The following is a 19,492-nucleotide window of genomic DNA, read 5'->3' on the forward strand; positions in this document are numbered from 1 at the left end:
GAGGGAAATAAATGGAGCTGGAGGAATCAGACTCCCTGACTTCAGATTATATGACAAAGCTACAGTAATCAAGACAATATGGTACTGGCACAAAAACAGAGACATAGATCAATGGAACAGGATAGAAAGTCCAGAGATAAACCCACGCACCTATGGTTAACTAATTTATGACAAAGGAGGCAAGGATATACAGTGGAGAAAAGACAGTCTCTTCAATAAGTGGTGCTGGGAAAACTGGACAGCTACATGTAAGAGAAAGAAATTAGAACACTCTCTAACACCATACACAAAAGTAAACTCAAAATGGATTAAAGACCTATATGTAAGACCAGACACTATAAAACCCTTAGAGGAAAACATAGGAAGAAAACTCTTTGACATAAATCACAGCAAGATCTTTTTTGACCCACCTCCTAGAGTAATGGAAATAAAAACAAAAATAACCAAATGGGACCTAATGAAACTTAAAAGCTTTTGCACAGCCAAGGAAACTATAAACAAAATGAGAAGACAACCCTCAGAATGGGAGAAAATATTTGCAAATGAATCAAAGGATTAATCTCCAAAATATATAAACAGCTCATGCAGCTCAATATTAAAAAAACAAACAACCCAATCTAAAAATGGGCAGAAGACCTAAATAGACATTTCTCCAAAGAAGACATAGAGATGACCAAGAGGCACATGAAAAGCTGCTCAACATCACTAATCATTAGAGAAATGCATATCAAAACTACAATGAGGTATCATCTCACACCAGTTAGAATGGGCATCATCAGAAAATCTACAAACAACAAATGCTGGAGAGGGTGTGGAGAAAAGGGAACCTTCTTGCACTGTTGGTGGGAATGTAAATTGAGACAGCCACTATGGAGAACAGTATGGAGGTTCCTTAAAAAACTAAAAAGAGAATTACCATATGACTCAGCAATCCCACTACTGGGCATATACTCAGTGAAAACCATAATTCAAAAAGACACATGCACCCCAGTGTTCATTGCAGCACTATTTACAATAGCCAGGTCATGGGAGCAACCTAAATGCCCATCGACAGACGAATGGATAAAGAAGATGTGGTACAAATATACAATGGAATATTACTCAGCCATAAAAAGGAACAAAATTGAGTTATTTGTAGTGAGGTGGATGGACCTAGAGACTGTCATACAGAGTGAAGTAAGTCAGAAAGAGAAAAACAAATACCATATGCTAACACATATATGTGGAATCTAGAAAAATGGTACAGATGAACTGGCTTGCAAGGTATAAATAGAGACAAAGATGTAGAGAACGTATGGACACCAAGGGGGGAAAGTGGGGGGGATGAATTGGGAGACTGGGATTGACATATATACGCTAATATGTATAAAATAGATAATAAGAACTTGCTGTATAAAATAATATATAAAGGCAAAAAAAAGAAAAGAATTGACTACTCTGCCAAAAATGACCGCTTATCTAATCAATTTCTGTTCACTCAATAGCTACCCATCCTCCAAAGTCAACTCAAATGCCTCCTCCATGAAGCTCTACTACTCTTAATTCTTGAAACACAATGCTAATATCACTCAGAGAGCATTTTTCTGGACCACCCTGCTCTGTGGAATTTTGGTACTTGTCTTGATGCAGGGTGATGTAGTGAAGTGAGTCCTGGTAAAGGTATTAGGGTATCGGAATTCTAGTTTTAGCTATAGCACCAATTACCTGGGTGACTTCTACCAAAGTTTATAATCCCTGTGGAGTCTATAAAAAATGTCAAAGACTGATTAGGAAATTGAGGCTGAGGGAAGTCCTGTAGCATCCAAGGTCACTGAGCTACGAAATGTGAACTTCAAAGCAAGATCTTTCTGACTCTGAAAGCCACACTTTTTCTGTTAGTCCATCCTAACCTCCAAAACTGGAAGAATTTTGATGAGCGTTGTTCTATAATAGTCAAGGGAATAGAACTAAAACCAGTAAGTAGAATCTGTTTAATCTGATAACATGTACTTTGAAGTTCCAAGAGTAAGATATAACATGCAGCATTTCTCAAAAAGTATTTGACCATGTGACTGCTTTTTCTTGGAACATCTTCTGAGATACCCTGTGGGAATACTGGGTTAAGGCATTATGTTTCCAAAACATCCCCCCATATGTAACTGTGTTAAATGGTTACAGAAAGACAAAACACATTATCATTAATTAATAAGATCTTTGCATGAACTAGTTTCCTCAATTAACAGATTTTTGGAGATGTAAGACATACCAAGTCTGAAGGCTTATAGCTCCGTGAGCCTGGACACTAGCCAAGAAGGGCTTCCATGGCTGTGGTGTCCACAGAAGGAGATGTGTAAATGTCAGGAAAACATCAGGGGAAGCTCACAGGGGCAGTTCAGGAAGGGCATGTGTTGACTTAAAGGACAGCCCAAGTCGACAAGTTCCTAATGCAAAGGATAGTTTCTTGGGGTCTAAACAGTGCTAACTAGTCCCTTAACCCGACCTCAGATTTGTGTTTTAATTTCCCTTTGCATTAGTTTTCTTCTCTTGCATAACAAATTACCACAAATCTATCAGAAAAAAACAACACCCGCTTATTGTCCCACATTTTTTGAGGGCAGAAGTCTAAGCATGGCCTAACTGGGTTCTCTGATCAGGATCTCACAAGGCTGAGGTCAAGGTGGTGGTGGCAGTAGTACATTCTCATCTGGAGCTCAGAGGTTTGTCCCCAAATTTATTAGGGTTGTTGACAAATTCAGGTCCTTGTGGCTGTAGGACTGAAGCCCCCAATTTCTTGCTGGCTGTTGGACAGGGCTCACTCTCAGCTCCTAGGGGACACCCTCAGTTCCTAGCTTCACCCCCTCCCGCCCCCAACCATAAGCAGTTCACAGCGTGGCTATTTGCTTCCTTCCAGGCCAGCAGGAGAGATACCTCCAGTTAGGAGCTGCATCTTCTCTCTTTTAAGAGCCACTTGATTAGGTCAGGTCCACCCCGGAAAAATCTCTCTTCGTCAATACATAGTCAACTGATGAGGGACTTGCAGAATCCCTTTTGCCTTGTATCCCATCATAATCACAGGAGTGATTCAACTACCTTTCAAGCCTTAAAATTCTGTTAGTCCATATAAACTTTCAGCAACTATTCTGATATGATGGAGGGATGTGTGATTTCACATTGGATATGATGATCTAATTGTTATGATGTATAACTAATCCTCACTGGACGGCTCTTAAGTCAGAAGAGTGGGCAGACAGCAGGCAGAAGCTCTCCAGCCTGCAGCACTCCGCTGGCTAGTCCAGGTCTCATCGCTGACTCGTGGCTGCCTCCCATTTTACAAAAGCAATTTAATTCTGAAACAAAGCCAAAATATTTACTAGAGAATCACACTTGAGGCCTGGGAGAAACACACACTTGAAAATGATCAACATACAATCAGGTCCCCTTTGTAGCTTTCCTGACACGTGGCTTCCCAGCCAGCTCCTTTGATCAGCACGTTCTTCTCTGATCAACTCTGACTCTCAGAAGGTCTCCTTACAGTGAACTGAAATCTGTCATCTGGTAGCTTCTTCCTACTGATTCTAGATTTTTTTTTTTTTTTTTTTTTTGAGAAGTAAAAAAAAATCTAATTCTGCTCTCACCTGACACCTCCTTGGATGTAGGAAGCTGAAGATTGTGACTCCCCTGAGTGGAAGAGGCTTTTGTAAAGCTCCAGTACACGGTTTCCTAGGCTACTAGAGACATTATTTACTATTTTGGAAGAGAGGGGAACTTGTCAGTGTATTTTATAGACTCCACCACAACAGGCAAGCATTTTTTGCATGTGTGTTAACACAACTTTTCTTAAAAAAATAAAAGTGTTGATCAGAAAGGCTTCTACTTAGATCTGATCCTGCTTTCCTTATTTTGTTTACAGAATGAAAGAGAGACTATCACTTTCTTCGCACAAGAGGACAGCACTTTCCCTGCACAGACTGGCCCCAAAGCCTTCAAAATTCCCTACTCCATCAGACAGCGGATTTGTGCTACATTTGACACACCCAATGCCAAAGGCAAAGACTGGCAGATGTTAGCACAGAAAAACAGCATCAACAGGTAATTGGGGGCAACTTCAAAAAGAGGGTTTTACTAAAAGAGCTTGAAAAAGAAAATGGGGCGGGTGTATCCACGTGGTTTCCAGGCCCTGATATCTGTATGGATTTCTCTGGCTGTATTTCATGTGAAATCTGGACAAGGAAGTGGGAAAAGAACAAAAATATGACACAGTGTGTGGCCCTTCCTGCCACCCCCCTCTGCCTTTGGGGACGTTACGGAAAAGTCCTACTTTAGTCCTGGTCCCATCTCCAGGTTTGCTAATTGGGCCCCCATAATGGAGGTTTAGACTTTGTCATCTTGGTGCTGGTGAGGGATCCCAGAGTCTTGAGACAGTGATGGAGAAACAAAGAAGCAAGTTTCTCACACCTCATCCCTCCCATCGGGTAAACTTAAGTGTTATTTAACCCCTAATAAGGATATGCTCAGCCTGAAGAAGTGGGTGTGTGAATATAAAAAAGGAAGTTTGAGATACCTCTCAGGTCTGAAGGCAGAGGGCATTAAACAAGCAAAAGCAAAGGTCTGCTGCTTAAACCGACACTATTCATTACTGGGCTACTGTTGTGGTTGAGTTGAAAGGGGAATAGAGAGATTCATAGTGGGCGCTTGTACTTTGATGAGAAAAAGCAGGGCTAATGCTATTCAGAGCAGCAGTGATGGGGAGGCCAGTTAGGGCTCAGCTTGAGGGATGACTGGTGGGGAAAAGGCATTGACAAACAGGATCTCCTCTCTCCCTAACCCACGCTGCAAACCCCAGAATGAAAAGAGAACAAGTTTTCCCAGCACCCTTTTCCTTCCCTTTCCTTTGGTACTTTTTTTTTTTTCTTTTGAGACAAAGCCTTATTTTTCTTACTGTTTGGCTTACTCTGTCATTTCCATTTTTTTTGTTCTTTGTTTTCACAGACATCCTACCTGACTCTTTCTTCTCTGAAAGGAAGGTAGATGTCTGCCAAGAAAGGATAGAGGGCTGCTCCCCGTTTCAAAAGGGATCCAGAATCCAAGAACGAAGGGCCCAACTAGAAAGCAGTCAGACTCAGAGAGGAAAATCAAGAGAGAAGGCATGGCTGTAAGAGAAAATGGCATTTACAGACAGGCAGGCCCAAAAAGAACACATTCTTGAAAAAGGCAGATAGTGAAAATGAGAGAATACAAAAATGTCTGAGTGTATAGGGGAAAAAAAATTAGGTTGAATTTTTCCCAGCAACTTTGATAAAGGATGAGACGTGTCGCGTATAACCTATGAACACCATGACTATGTCAGGTTCACTTTCTGATCAACCTGGGGACAAGAATGAAAAACTCAGCCAGAGGACAGAATTTGGTCTAAAGAAAGAAAAATGAACATTGGGCAGGGACTCAGAAGCTCTGTACAGCAGCCCTGGTTCTACAGCTAATACAAGTCTGCCCAAACACATCACTTACCATCCCTATGTTACTTTCTCTGCAGATGCAATTCATAGAATTCAAACTACATTAACTCTCTAATCCATTCTGGCAATAAGAGTTGATGATTTTTAATTCACAAGAAAATAATTGCCACAAAATATCTACCTACCCATGGATGCTGGCATTAATTTGCTAAAGAAGCACGTGCATGTTCCTGCCTTGTTCACTTTATTCTGCACTTACAGTGAACATACGAGAACTACACAGGCCGCCTCCAAAGCCATCAGTTTCTGACCTTGCACAGTAGGGAAAATGCATTTCAAACTGGGAGACTAAGGCTAGCATCCTTTTGTGTCTGGGCTCTAATGAGCAGTAAATAGCTACACAGGAGCACGCTTGTCCCCTCCAATGTCGGGGTCAAAAAAGGCAACCATTTGATGTGCCTGCTTGTTTTTGCTTGCTTTTGTTTCTCCCTAAGACCCCTCTCTCCAGGAAAGCCTAAACGTCCTTAGTATACAAAATTCAAACAACCTACTTTATGGAAAGTTTCTAACATGGTTCTAAGAAAATGTCCATTTTAAATAAATGTTAGTCCCTTTGAAGTGTTCACAATTAATAGCAAGTTAGAATGCACGGAATCTTTGTATTTAAATAAGGTTTGATCTTTAAACCTTATTTAGCTACCATATTCAACTTCAGTGAATGGCATTTCCTTCCTCTTTATTCTCTAGCTTAACTCTCCAACAGTAGTCTCATTATGGAGTAAGAACGATTCAAACTAGGGGTTAGCAGGCTTTTTTCTGTTAAAGACCCAGAGACAGTAAATAGGTTAGGCCATGTATGATCTATTGCAACTACTCAGCAATTATTCAACTCTGCTTCTGCGGTGTGAGAACAGCCACAGGAAATATCTAAACAAACAGGCGGGGCTGTGTCCCAATAAACATTATTTACGAAAGGAGGCAATGTATTTGGCCTACAGTACGTGGTCTGCTGACCCCTCATTTAAATGAGTCTGCTCTCATTTAGTAAAACTTTCATAGGACCGGTTGCTGCAGTCAGAGTTACACCTGAAGCTAAGCTAAGGCACAGGATAAGGTCCCTTTCTGCAAGCTGGTGCTGTTCCGGCAGAGATGGCCACGAAGATATTCAGAGAAGCCAAAAGAGAAAGATGATGGAAAATCACCTCGCACCATGTTAGCTAATCCTTATTCTCATTTTGCAGAAATTGTCAAGTTCATTATACGTTTTCACTACTGTAGCAAAAATGTATCTTCTCCTACATGGGAAGAAACCTACATGACAGAGATGAAGGAGATTTTCAGATGTAATTTGTCACAACTTCTTATTGTGTGATCCCAAATCACTGGTCTTGCTCTCTTAGGGCTACAAATAATATAGTACTTATTATACTACATAATCATCAATCGCTAATGTGATCATTAATGTGTGTTAAAACACAGAAATCTGACGTTGTCAATATGCCGGTATTATTGGGTAAGAAAGCTGTTGGATAGCTTGAGATTTCATCAACCCTGGGATCACGAGAGAAAGATGATCACAAAGCACAGAGTCAGTCTTCTATTAGGGAATTCACCTACCTTGATCTTGTGACAGCACCTTTACCTGACTCTCCCCTTCCTTTCAATTTCCGAAAGTGAAAAGCTAGTAAAGCAACAGCCCTCCAACCATGAAGGAAGCATTTTCAAAGGGAGTGGAAGGAGACATTCACTGTTACCGTGTTGCCAGTGAAAATGTTCTCCTCCTTTCGGTAAATGCAAATGTCACTGATGATAATTTGCCTTTTTGCCTAACAAGTTTCTACTTAGATCTGAATAGGAGAGAAGATACATGAAATAGGAAGTTAAAGGCTTAGAATGTGAGACATGTCAGTGGGTGCGCTTAAGGCAGCAACGCAGGTGGCCTTGTAACTTGCTTGGCATATGGATTATGATAAATAAACCACATGGCCTAGCAAAGAATGTCATAGTTAACGGTTGCAATTACAGATTCTTTGGGCAAACTGACGATTACTCAGAGCCCATACTTGCTGCATTTTAGAGCTGAGATTGCACATTTATTCTATAAATCCAGCTGCAATAACTCTCCTCTTCAATGGTCTTGGTCACAAGGTGATTGGTAGGTAGGTGGGACTAATAAAGAGTTGATCGCATAGGAGTAGATGGTGGGGAGCTTTGCTGAGAACTAAACAAATTAAATGATATCAGCAACTAACTGCTTCAGCTGGAAGTAATCTTCCATATCTAAACTTCCATAGCACTTTGTATTTTTATGATACTTCTTTATTTTTTAATTACAGTTAGACGTACCTAGATAGTACTATCTAGTTCGGGGAAATTCAAGAAATTTGTCTTGAATGAATGACATGAACTTTTTCTCTGGATAGTATACTTGACCTTAAAAACTTGCCTCCTAATAGAATGGAAATGAATAAGTGTCAAAGGATTTTGAAAGTTGGTCTCAAAAGAGAGCAGGTTACATGGCTGACACTGTGGAGGATTCCTGTCTTTCAGTACCTGAAATTCTACTATTGGATCATTCTTCTTTAAGACCTCATGATTTTCATATTCCAGAAGCCCTTGTGAAAACATAGCCAGCTTGACCAAGTTGCCGTGGGAACAGATGCTGGATAAAGTGCATGAGATACAAGAGGATGAGGAGAAGGGAAGTCACCAAAATGGAAGAAAGGATTCCAAGATGGAAAGGAGTAGATAAACCACACCTTATTAACAGTTTCTTATAATAGTACACTTGTTTGAAACTGCGTCAGCACTGCCAGAGAAACATATTTATTATTGGTCAGCTGGGTAAAATAGTTCAAATGTATTTTGGATGTTAATGTTTTTGGGTGATGGTATAGAAATCATGAGCAAATGAAACTTCTCAAACTTCATGGCTGATCAGCGGTGCTACAGTAACTTGTTTTTCCACCAAATCTTTTAACAGGACCTCTAATGAGAAGCAGAATCTTCTCACGTTGAGGTCAAATCCTTTTATTCCCTCTGTCCCCCCTCTTAATTGGATACACAGGAACAGTGAAATGGCCAGAGGGCAGTGGGAAAGGACAGAGGAAGGTCGCAGGACAGTTTATTAATCTGTCTCTGAGTAACTCTTGAGAATTCACTAAAAGTGGAAGTCCCGGGGCCAGCTTTCTTTTGGGGTGAAGGAAGGAGGAGGAAAAAAGAGAGAGAAAGTGATTACAAAATATATACAGAATGCCTGCTTCACAGGCAGACCACCAAGGGTGGTCACTCAGGGACCTGTGAGACTAGATATTTTCACTCTTGTGTTTTGGGATTTGCTAGGATTACACCAAATGAAGCTGTCTGGGCTCTGCAGACTAGAGGCTAGAAAACACATCCTAACCTTTAAATAATAAAAATGGATGTGAGGCTGCCATTTCCAAAAAACAATATCCATGACTCTTCTAAGGAGAATTAATGCACAGGAAGATAGCATTCATTACACAGATCCTTGGAGGCAAAATATGATACAGCTCCAATCAGATTTTCTGGTTCTGGCCCGATGGACTTGTGCAGAGTCTGGATTTGAAGAGCCCTCAGTGTGAAGCCAGAGGGACCCAGCACAGCCAAGTGGTGGGTGTTAGGCTTCATTCCGCTTAAGTTCGGGACTCATGAAACTGCCTACTAATACGAATCTGAAAACAGCCTAGGGCCAGTTTAGCCATAAACAAACTGTATATGGTTTATAAGTGGCAGGTGTTTCTCCTAAAGGCAATAAGGGAGAGAAGCTGTTTCTATCCCTCCAAGAGAACCAAAGTCGCACTCCCACTCTAAGCTGCAGGGGTGATGACAAGGGGCGAGTTTGCATTGGTCTTTGAAGGACTAGGTTTCCCTCCTTTAAGCTAATGTAGTTTTCAGAAAAGATGGACATGCCCAAGCCCCTTTATAGCCGAAATAATCCCCTTCACGGGTCTGTCTCAAAGAGACCTGGAAAAGCTGACAAAGTCACAATCCCTGGATGTGATGTTTTCATAATTTGAGAAAATGAAATTATGGAAAGGATTTTGCCCAATTCATTAGAGAGTCCTTTAATAAAGTGCTTAACTATTTCTTTGCGATTATTTGTGAGGTTTTATTGAAACACACTGAGTATTTTGCAAAAGGAAAGGTATCAATATTTCTCCCTTTCCCCCTTCAGGATTAGCACTGTGGTCTTTTCTCTTGGAACAAATAGTGGCCATTCTCCTTTACCCTCAGGATTCTTGAAAATGTCTCAACATTATTGAAGAGGAACATTAAATGAGACGTATTTTTCTATGCTATATCCCAATTCAAAGAAAAGTTGAGATCTGATTTTGCAGTTTTCATTGCCTTTCATTGCCAAATATGAGAAATTGTCAGAGCCTTATCAGGAATGAAACTGGAGAATTGAAAACAAGAGTCTACAACTGGTTTTATTCCTGTTTGGCAACTCACAGAGGGTCCTGAAGGCTCCAGGGCTAACATACATTTTCCAAAGAAGGAAGAATCCTTGCTAGTCGCTTTCAGGAGCCAGATAATGAAATAGGCAAAAGGAAGAACTATGAGGGGAATTTTACTGCCAAATTAATTGGTCCAAAAGAATTAATGTACCACCTTTAGGGCACGGCAGAGTGGAACTCAGCATGTTTTCAACTGCCTGTATCTTTTCCTTTTGGGTTCCCCATACCAGCTTCCTTTCATTTGAAGGCACAGGGAGGCAATAGGCAGAGGTGACATAATGGCAAGCATCTTTTGCTTATTCTTTAGGAAATGAAACAGACTTGCTTTATCCTGAAAGCTGCTCTGCTGTTTGTTGAGTACCCAGTGAGGATGAAGTTTGGGGAGGAAAGCTTGAGGAATGGACCAAATGCTTATGCTGTGGTCCAGTCACCGCTATCCAGTATAAGTGGCTTTTCTCTTCTATTTGCATTTAAAGAACCATAAGGAGGGTTGGTTTTGGTCACATAAGAGGCTTTCATTACATGAGACAATTACGATGATAGCGGGGATATTAATATTTTTTTTCATTATGACTATGTTTCAATTCCCTATTTGGTACTATACAGTAGGACTATGCACCGTTCTTATAATGATGTCTCCCAATTTATTATAGGCAGCTTAACTTAGTTTTCACTTTCTCTGCTGCCAACCTACCAGGAAGATATTTCTCAAATATGCTTTTTTTTAAAAAAAAAAAAGTTGACTTAGATATAAATGGCAACAGCTTATAGAATATAAACATACTTGCTGCCTTAATGTTACAGGTGCAAGTGCTCCCTTGTACTTGGAAGTGCTGGGTGACATCCTAAATTCTGAATGAAAGTATGGCATGTACCTGGGATGAGGCGTCTTCTTGTGCTAAGGATGTTAGGCTGCAATGCAGATGTGGTCCCCTGCTAGGTTTTATTACAGAGGAAATTCATTCTCACCATTAGTTACAAAGAGCTTACAGCTTTCAAATAGGCATGTCAGCCCCCTGGTAGCATGGCCCTGAGTAACTAAGATAAAAGCTTTGTTATCTGGAATTCAGAACGAAAGGGAGTCCCTTATAGGCCACACATAGTCAGATAGAACTAAGACCCTAAGCAGGCAGACTCCAGCTTTAAGTGCACGTGCACGTGCCCTTGGTAGCTCTTCCTGCGTGCATGTCCCCAGGGCTCAGGTAGAGTCTCAGACCTGTGCCCCATTACTGTTATCTAATCTTTTTGTTAACTGATTGAGGATTTAGATGTTACTATTCCCTAAGACATTTGTATTTGAATACTACTTTCAAGTACTAAAGAAAGGGTGGTATCTTTCAATTCACACTGGACACCTAGACACTTTTCATTTTCATAAAATGAGCCCTGCATTGCAACAGTATATAAAGACTTATATGGCAGAATTTTATCATGGTCCTCAATTCTCTCTTCCTCTTTGTACCCAAAAAAGAAAACAGATGGCACAATAACTATTTCCAGAAATTCTCGAAATAACCTAATTTTCGTTATTAGTTTAACGCGGTCATTCATTTGAAGATGTATTTTGAAAACTGAGATTCTATATAAAAATTTGGTGGTTGACCCATATACACCATTATAAGTTGGCCTCTGATAGCTAGTGAAATTGCTAAAGATTCATGTTCCCAATTCTGCCCTGGCTCCCACATAAAGAATGGAATTTTAATTGGGCTGGGGAACAGCACAGATGAGGAAGTCTCAGAAAGAAGAAATTAATCATAGTAATAAAACAACTCAGGGGCTCAGGTGAATAGAAAGCATGTAGGCTCAACAAAGCAAAATTAAACTTAATAAACTATTACTACTCAATGAATTTACATGGATAAATCTATTCAGCTGTCTTAGCATGTGGTTTTTTAGTTTATCTGGACTCTTTCAGTGAGAGTTCCAAAGAAAAAGATGGGGTCACTGAGTCTACAGGACTTAGGACAAATAAATTGAAGACATAGGATGATTCTAAAGTAAATTCTTAAAATTTAGAGAGTAAATAATCTTATGTACACAGTATGCAGCATCTTTATGAACCACAAAAAAATAAATCTTATTTTTCAGAATTACCTCAGTCGATCAGAATTTGAAAAGGCTATGACAAAAGATTCAGTGCATAAAGAAGTAACAATATGAAGCATCTAAGGCAAGCATAATAAACATTTACTTCTTTAAACATTTTTCAAAGAGAAAGGAGAACATTGTTTTGTTTTGAGCCATCCACCTGAATTTCAAGATGACTGTTTTTGCCAAATGTTCTTTATTCATTTCAAAAAAAAAAAAAAAATCAAAGACTCAGGAAATCAACTATTGCTATGAATTCTGTTTTCTAGTATTAACAATGTTCCCTGAATTGTGTGTGCATTTACCTGCTGGTGTCCAAATGCACCAGCGTTATTATGAAGAGAAATGGGTCACACAGATTGGGATCAAAATAATTTCAAAAGGGAGGTATGGAGATAACCAAATGGGTATAGGGTATACCAATTTTCAAAAAAATCATAATGCATTTGCACACATGTAAGCAGTAAAACAATCCAACTAAGTTTGAGAAATAGCCTATAGCATTAGCACTTTAGTGTCTTTTGTCTATTAATTCTTCTGGTGTAGACAAGTAAGTGTAGTTTAATAGGATGTCTGTTTATGACAAAGCTGACTGAATCATTTTTAATAAGGCTGATATGCTCCTACATGTATTTACTAAAATTAAGTGGAATTTGAGATTTGTGTGTGTTGCCGAGTGTACTTGTATAAATTCAGAGCATCAATCTGGAACATGCTTTGGGGAGCACATTTCACTTGCTACAGTATGTTCAGAGATCCATGCCAAGGGAGAGTTCTACTTCTGCCTCTTTGATCATTTAGCTTCCTGTAGCCCTGGGTGCCTAGTCTACAACAAATCAGGGCATTTGCAGGACTTCTCAGAACCAAGTGGCTGGCAAGAGTCATCTCCACTCTGCTCTTCTTCCTCTAGGCAGGTGCACTTAAAACACCTTCACACTGCAACTGGATTCATGAATATTTTGAATAGCATGTTGGGACAAAGATTCATCACAACCTCCAAAACATAGTCTGTATGCCTCTCCTAAAGTTTTGTTTTTGCGTTTTCATGCCCAGATCTTCTTCTCATGTCCTGAAATGTCAAAGCTCCCCAAACGTTACCAAGGATAAAGGTCTCAGAGTGCTTGGGGCAGGACATGTAGCTTGAGGACCCAGCAACTTTCACCCTCTAGGTGCTTATTTTCAGATGCAGCACAAAATGAAAGTTCAATCTCATCTTCTCTGAAATGGCTACTATGTCTGGAAATCTAGTTTGGGTTGTAAGACAACATGGAACGTGGTCAGTACCATGACCTAGGGGCTAAATCCGGCCCAACACCTGCTTTTCTATAGCCCCAGAGCTAGAATGGTTTCAGGAGGATAAACAAAACAAGAGTGATAGATATGGTGTGACATGTGAAAAGTGTATGACATTCAAATTTCAGTGTCTCTAAATAAAGTTTTACTGGAACACAGACATGCACATTCACTTATGTATTGTCTATGGCCATTTCCCACTACCATGGCGAAGTTGAGTAGCTGCTACAGAGACCAGATGTGGCCCCTACGGTCAAAAATACTTGCTGTCTGGGCCTTTAAAGAAATAGTTTGTCAACCCCTGGTATAGAATAAAGGGTAGCTTTGGGGTTAATAGGATCACAAGGATCCAGTCACTCCAAAAGACACTAGTCCATTGTGGTTCAGTAGGAAATACAAAATATAAACCTTCAATAATATGAGAAATCTGTGCTTCTTTTTGTTGTGCTTGCCAGCATTATTTTTCTTTTGAAATAACAATGGAGAGCATAAAGAATTATTTCCCCACTCCAGGAAACAATGTGTGTCAATGGTCATTATTCTCATAAATTACATGGAAAGAGATTATCACACAGCCCACCCAGAATCCACTCACACAGTCTCTCAGTTTTTGCCTCTTTTCTCAGCTATTCCTCCAGTTTGTATTCTGCCTGCACATTGGTTGGGGTGTACCAATCTATTTATAGACCTGGAGATACAGCAACTTTCCCCACAAACAGCTCCCTACAACTAAAAGAAAGTGGCAGTATTCAAAACAACGTTTTGAATAAAAGGAACTAGGATCCCTTCAACTACAGAAGCAACATTTGCTTTGCCATTTCTATTAGTGTAGAAAGAAATAACTATATTTGATTCCAAGGCCAGCTATGGAGGGGGCGGCGATGGGGAGAAGGAAGGAAAAATAAAAGGAAAAGAAACTGGAGAGAATATTTTTAAGCTGGCCTTCTCCCTCTCTCAATGAAAGATTCAGATGTAGTGGAAAGCGTATATCGTACCCTGATATTTGTGCTATTTGGCAACCAACTAGCTTTAAGTAGTGTCATAAGACCTTTGAATAAAATAGCACTTTATTCACTCAGAATTACTATGTGTGTATGTTGTTTGTAAATGATAACATGCCCTTAAAAGCTTGTCTTCTCTTCCACTTGCTCTTGGCTACATGAGTCTGCTTTGTGATTATATGCTGAGTCTGGTGATGGAAAGTTGTACCATCCTCAAAATAGGCAATTCTTGGTTGACTCTGGAAAATCTTTTCAACTCATCAGAATTTTATCAGAGGTGACATTTCTATCCCTGCTGCAAAAGTACCTGTGAAAAACTGTGACCTTTCAATCCTCTGTGTTGTCTCAGTCTTCATCAGAGCAAAGTCATTGTCCAAAAGGTTATCATTTGTTTTCCCTGAAGATCCTATACCATCTGGAACAAGCTCCTAGCAATCAACTACTCAGTTGATGGATATGGAATAAATATCTGTCACAGTATTAAGTGTTGTTGTAGAATCAGAAAATGATTAGCTATGACCCTTCTCTTTCAGGTGTCTGCAATCACACTGAGAAGGCCGAGGTCACACACATGGAATATTTAACCGTTTTACTCACGTGAAAATTTAAGCAGAAGCATAAAAAGAGTTGAGAAAAGAAATAAATTACTTTGAGAGAAGAGGACATGAGAATTATCTACAATCCAGGCATTGTAGGAGTATAGGATCTTGATAAACAGAGGGGAAAGAGGGCATTTCCTAGTGAACAGAATACCCTGGATGAAAGCAAGAACAAAGTATTAACCTAAGTCAGTGTTGATGTCTCAAAGGAGAAAAGAATATTGAGGGAAAAAAATATGTATATATTACCAGAGCTGGTTTGAGGCCAGACCAAGGCAGGCACTGAAAACAATTGGAGTAGATACATGATGATTTATGAAATAGAACGCAAGGTATATTAGAGAGTTTGGAGAAATAAAGAGCTATAAGGCTTCTGCTGGAATTTAGTCGTAAAATGATAGAGCATAAATTAAATACAAATAGTATGAATGGAGAGGAAGAGTGAAGCTGATGAGTTTGTCAAAAAGAAAGAAACAAAGAGAAGACTCAGAAATAAATGTCCTAGTGTGAGAGATTAGAAGGATGGTTGTAATTACTGGGATATTTGTTATAGTTAGAATGGGGGCCAATGGAGGCCTGGAGAGTATATTGATTCCTGATGCACCGAGTCTGAGGAAGTGGAAAGCTATATCTAACTGGAGTAGTCCCAAGGTCATTTAAAGATCTGTGACTAGCTCATTATTAACCTATAAGACAGGAGATGCCGACTTAGACACTGTCCACTTGGAGTTGATAACTACTCCATTTAGTATATGAGCCCAAGAAGACACAGATAAAATCTTGACAGCCCTTAGGTTTACCATGAGAGACATAAAGAGGGGTCAGATATTTTGGGGACAAAAAAAAATAGGAATGAGTTATATCATCACATAAGCTAATGCAGTAGAGCTTTTCAAGAGGGTGTTCAAGAGAGAAACACACGTACATGTATACACACACAACTCAAGGAAAGTGAGGACTAAAAAAAGACATGGAGGATTAAGAAGGTCATTGGTAACCCTCCAAAGTACAGTTTCAGTTTAGTTTTGGGATACAAACTGGACTGTCCCCAGACCTGCCTTAGTGGAGCTCTTTATTCCTATTTTAATAATATGTGTTCCAATTCATTTTTAATTCCCTTATAGTGATTTGTATTTGTTCCTTTATTTCTATTTTTATTTTGTCATTTTGTTTATTTAACTCTCTGTCTAGGAATTTATCTTATTTTGCTACACAAAGTAGCCCATCTGCTGTCATTTTGAACCTGTGGGAAGCTCGTCATCAGCATGATGGTGACCTTGACTCCCTGGCCTGTGCCCTTGAAGAGATTGGGAGGACACACACGAAACTCTCGAACATTAAGGAATCCCAGCTCGATGAAGCCGACTTCAGCTACAGCAGGCAAAATGGACTCTAGTCCATTTCCTCTCATGAGAGAGTGATGGCCAACTTCGGGACATTTGCTTTACAGGGGAAAGAAAGAGGCGGCTTTCTGCCCAGTGGCATTTGGGGAATTCAGCCTTCAAATACAATCAGTGAGCATCCCTGATTGAAGAAACTGCATTTTATATAGGTAAAATATGTTAATAGGGAAAAGTACAAGCTCTCTTAAATATATGTGTCTCCTCTGAAGCCACACTCCGGTTCACAGTAGAGGAACTTCTCAGATTTGGAGTGGCAAGGATAAAAGCGAGGGCGTATCTAGATAGAAGTAACTGTGGGACAAGATGAGCTACAGCAAAGCTGGGAAGGCAGAGGTTGAATAAGTGCATGTTTTGCAACAGATTTTTAATGATGTGCCCCAAAGGACCAGCTGATTCTGGCACCAGATTGCCTGAGTTTTCTACCAACTGGCATCTGGGCTGCCGGCAATCATTGTCAACTGGCTTTTAGAAGTGAAACACGGTTGCCAACCCATCTGTAGGACTTCAACAGCATCAAGGAGGGCATTTAGAATTTCGAATCTGAGTACACCACACCAGCACCAATTCCCTATCTATCCTAGCCACTTAATGGAAACAAGATCAAGAGGTAGAGAGATCACAAGCTAGCTCTAGCAGCGTACCTACCCCTCCTTCATTTTCTCCAAGGACCAAATCTATCCACATTCTTTCTTCCCCTTCCTTACCCATTACACTAGGGGGAAGGTTTCAAGGAGCATAGACTTTTCAATATGGAAATTTATTTTTTTCTAACTCAAAGCAGGACCATCTCTATTCCCAGCTAAGCCACGCAAATTGCAAAAGCTATCAGAACACAGCTTATCATACAGATTTAGAGACCAGGGAGGTCAAATCAGGTCCAAGGAAACATGAACTGCAGATGCCATAGGCCTCAAATAAGCTGTTATTCTAGGATGCAGGTGTTGATTTAGTTCCCCAGTACAGTTGTTATGAAGGGATGAGGGGGTTTACTGTCCTTCACAATCCAGTTCTTGAATTTTCTAGCCTTTTGGTACTATGTTATCACAGAATCTCTCCATGGGGCTATAGGTCATCCTCGTTTTGCCTCTTGGGAAATTAGCAGATGGTCTTTGCTCTAAATGATATCCGAATACATAGACCTGAGGAATATCTCTACCACAATGTCTCAGAAACCATATGCATTGTTCAAGGAGCCTTCAAGCTCCGATAATTCAACCTCACCAAGTATGCTTTCTTTCCAGGACCATTAATATATTATTTTACATTTTAAATGAGAGGCAGTGATACTGTGGAGAATTGAAATCCACGGATAGTACATGACCCCCATCTTAACACTTCACTCCATCTTTTATCCTATTTAATCATTTTTGACAAGATGTCCTGGTAGATTACAGATGAACAGATTTGCTCCTGATTATCTTTTGGTGGATGTTTTAATTAGCTGTCCAGAATCAGGACAACCAAAGTCAAGGACCTAGATTAACCACAAAGTTGATTAGCTACTTAGAGGTTGGCTCCATTAGAATAAAAATAGTCAGGGAATGGGGGAGGTAGGGAGTACTTGGCAGTAGGTATGTGATCAACTTTTTAAACAACGTTTTTGTAGATCCCATGTTTAAAAAAATGTGAATCTCCACCTAAGTGAAAAATACTTAAAATAGGTTGAATTTATATCCTGGGTAAGGCATTGAAGAAGTAACTCTTGAATGTGTTGGCCATTCTCTCTAATGAATGTGTGGTATATAAGGTCACCTGTAATTGATGGAAGGCTTTGCTACATGAAATTCAAAAAGCATCTTGCTTTTCTCAGGAACCAAAGGCATATTATACAGAACAAACAAGTCCTCTTAGAACTGTTGAGCGTATTTTCAAAATACCATAACTAGATCAGGAAAATACCCTTTTCGCTAGTATACTCTACTTGTTTATTCCTTCTAGGGAGCAAAAGACAGAAAGCATCAAAGTGTTAATCATTTAACATAATGATGGGATATAATTTCTGAGATAGAAGTGGAAGTAGATGGTCGTCCACCCAGAATAAACCAGAGGGTTGATTGGCATGAGTGGTATGCAGAAAGAATCTGCATTAAACTGTTGAATAGGAACTTACAGAAAGTACAGTGGAGAGCATATGTTGTTATCCATCTTGGAGGATTTTTGTTTTAAACATCCTATCCTTTTTTCCTCTTCCCTTCTAATTGGCCTTATAATTGTTTTTATCTATTCTGTGAATCCACACAGATCTTTTTTAGATTTTTGATATATTTTTTATATTTTAAAACAGATGAAAAATGTTAATGTTTCCCCTAGAATCTATCTAGATTATTTTAAGATAAGAATTTATTATCAATCCCTGACTGTCTAGAATTTCCTCCCGTGTGTTTATTCTTTTTTTTTTTTCTTTGGCCTGGGTTTTATAAATAAATGCACTTGATCACCATATCACTTGGAGTGATAAAGGAAGCAAAGGAACATGATTCATCTCGGATTTCAGCCCAAGGTTCAAATCCATCTTTCAGTCCATTTTGTTTCCTCTTTACATTTCTCCTACTTATTTCTGCTAGGACTCCACGTAGGATTTCTACAGGTTTTCTACAGCTTGAGATTCTATGGCTATTGCATGTCAGGATCGTGCAGTATTTTACAAAAGAATTCCAAAGAGAACCCATGTTTTTGAGATTTACAGACCAAGATGTGTGTGTGTGTGTGTGTGTGTGTGTGTGTGTGTGTGTGTGTGGCAGGGAGTATGAAACTGCAGATCAGATAGACTTAGCTGGCATTTGAACTTGTGCTACTCACTGTAACCTAAACCCTGGTTCAATTTTAATATTTTCATATCACAACACAAATGCCTCTCTTGAAAGAGATTTACTCATCAGCCTAAGTGCTTACTTTCGAAGTCTTATTGTCCTAGTGCAAAATGAAAAAAGAAATTAAAGGTGGTCTTTCATACTTGGTAGGTTACTTAAAATTTTTACAGAATAGCCCACTTAATGCCAAATCTTTCAGTCCTCAGAAGCATTTAAGTCTAATAGTCCTGCTTTAAACATGACTTAAAAGGATGCCACCAAAATGGTGTCCTTCCCAGCTTAACCAGACTGCAGTCTCATAAAGTTAATTTACAGTTTTTACAATGTCGCTTGTGCAGTCCTCCTAGTTTACATTAAAAATCCTTTAAGCCAAAAGGAA

The 19,492-nt window shown here is 39.6% G+C and overlaps 1 protein-coding gene across 4 annotated transcripts in view; it reads left to right on the plus strand.

Annotated features, from left to right (window-relative positions):
- UNC5D (unc-5 netrin receptor D) overlaps positions 1–18,497 on the plus strand; it is a 608,576-nt gene extending 590,079 nt beyond the window's left edge. For all 4 annotated transcript variants that reach the window (XM_059909243.1, XM_059909244.1, XM_059909245.1 and 1 more), the window contains 2 exons: positions 3,890–4,068; positions 16,092–18,497. In XM_059909243.1, the coding sequence (XP_059765226.1) occupies positions 3,890–4,068; positions 16,092–16,296 (384 nt within the window). In that variant the 3' untranslated portion in view covers positions 16,297–18,497. The remainder of the gene's footprint in view (positions 1–3,889; positions 4,069–16,091) is intronic.
- Positions 18,498–19,492: the final 995 nt, after the last annotated feature.

The sequence above is a fragment of the Balaenoptera ricei genome, chromosome 21 (genome assembly GCF_028023285.1).
Source record: "Balaenoptera ricei isolate mBalRic1 chromosome 21, mBalRic1.hap2, whole genome shotgun sequence".
In the NCBI taxonomy this organism is placed as follows: domain Eukaryota; kingdom Metazoa; phylum Chordata; class Mammalia; order Artiodactyla; family Balaenopteridae; genus Balaenoptera; species Balaenoptera ricei.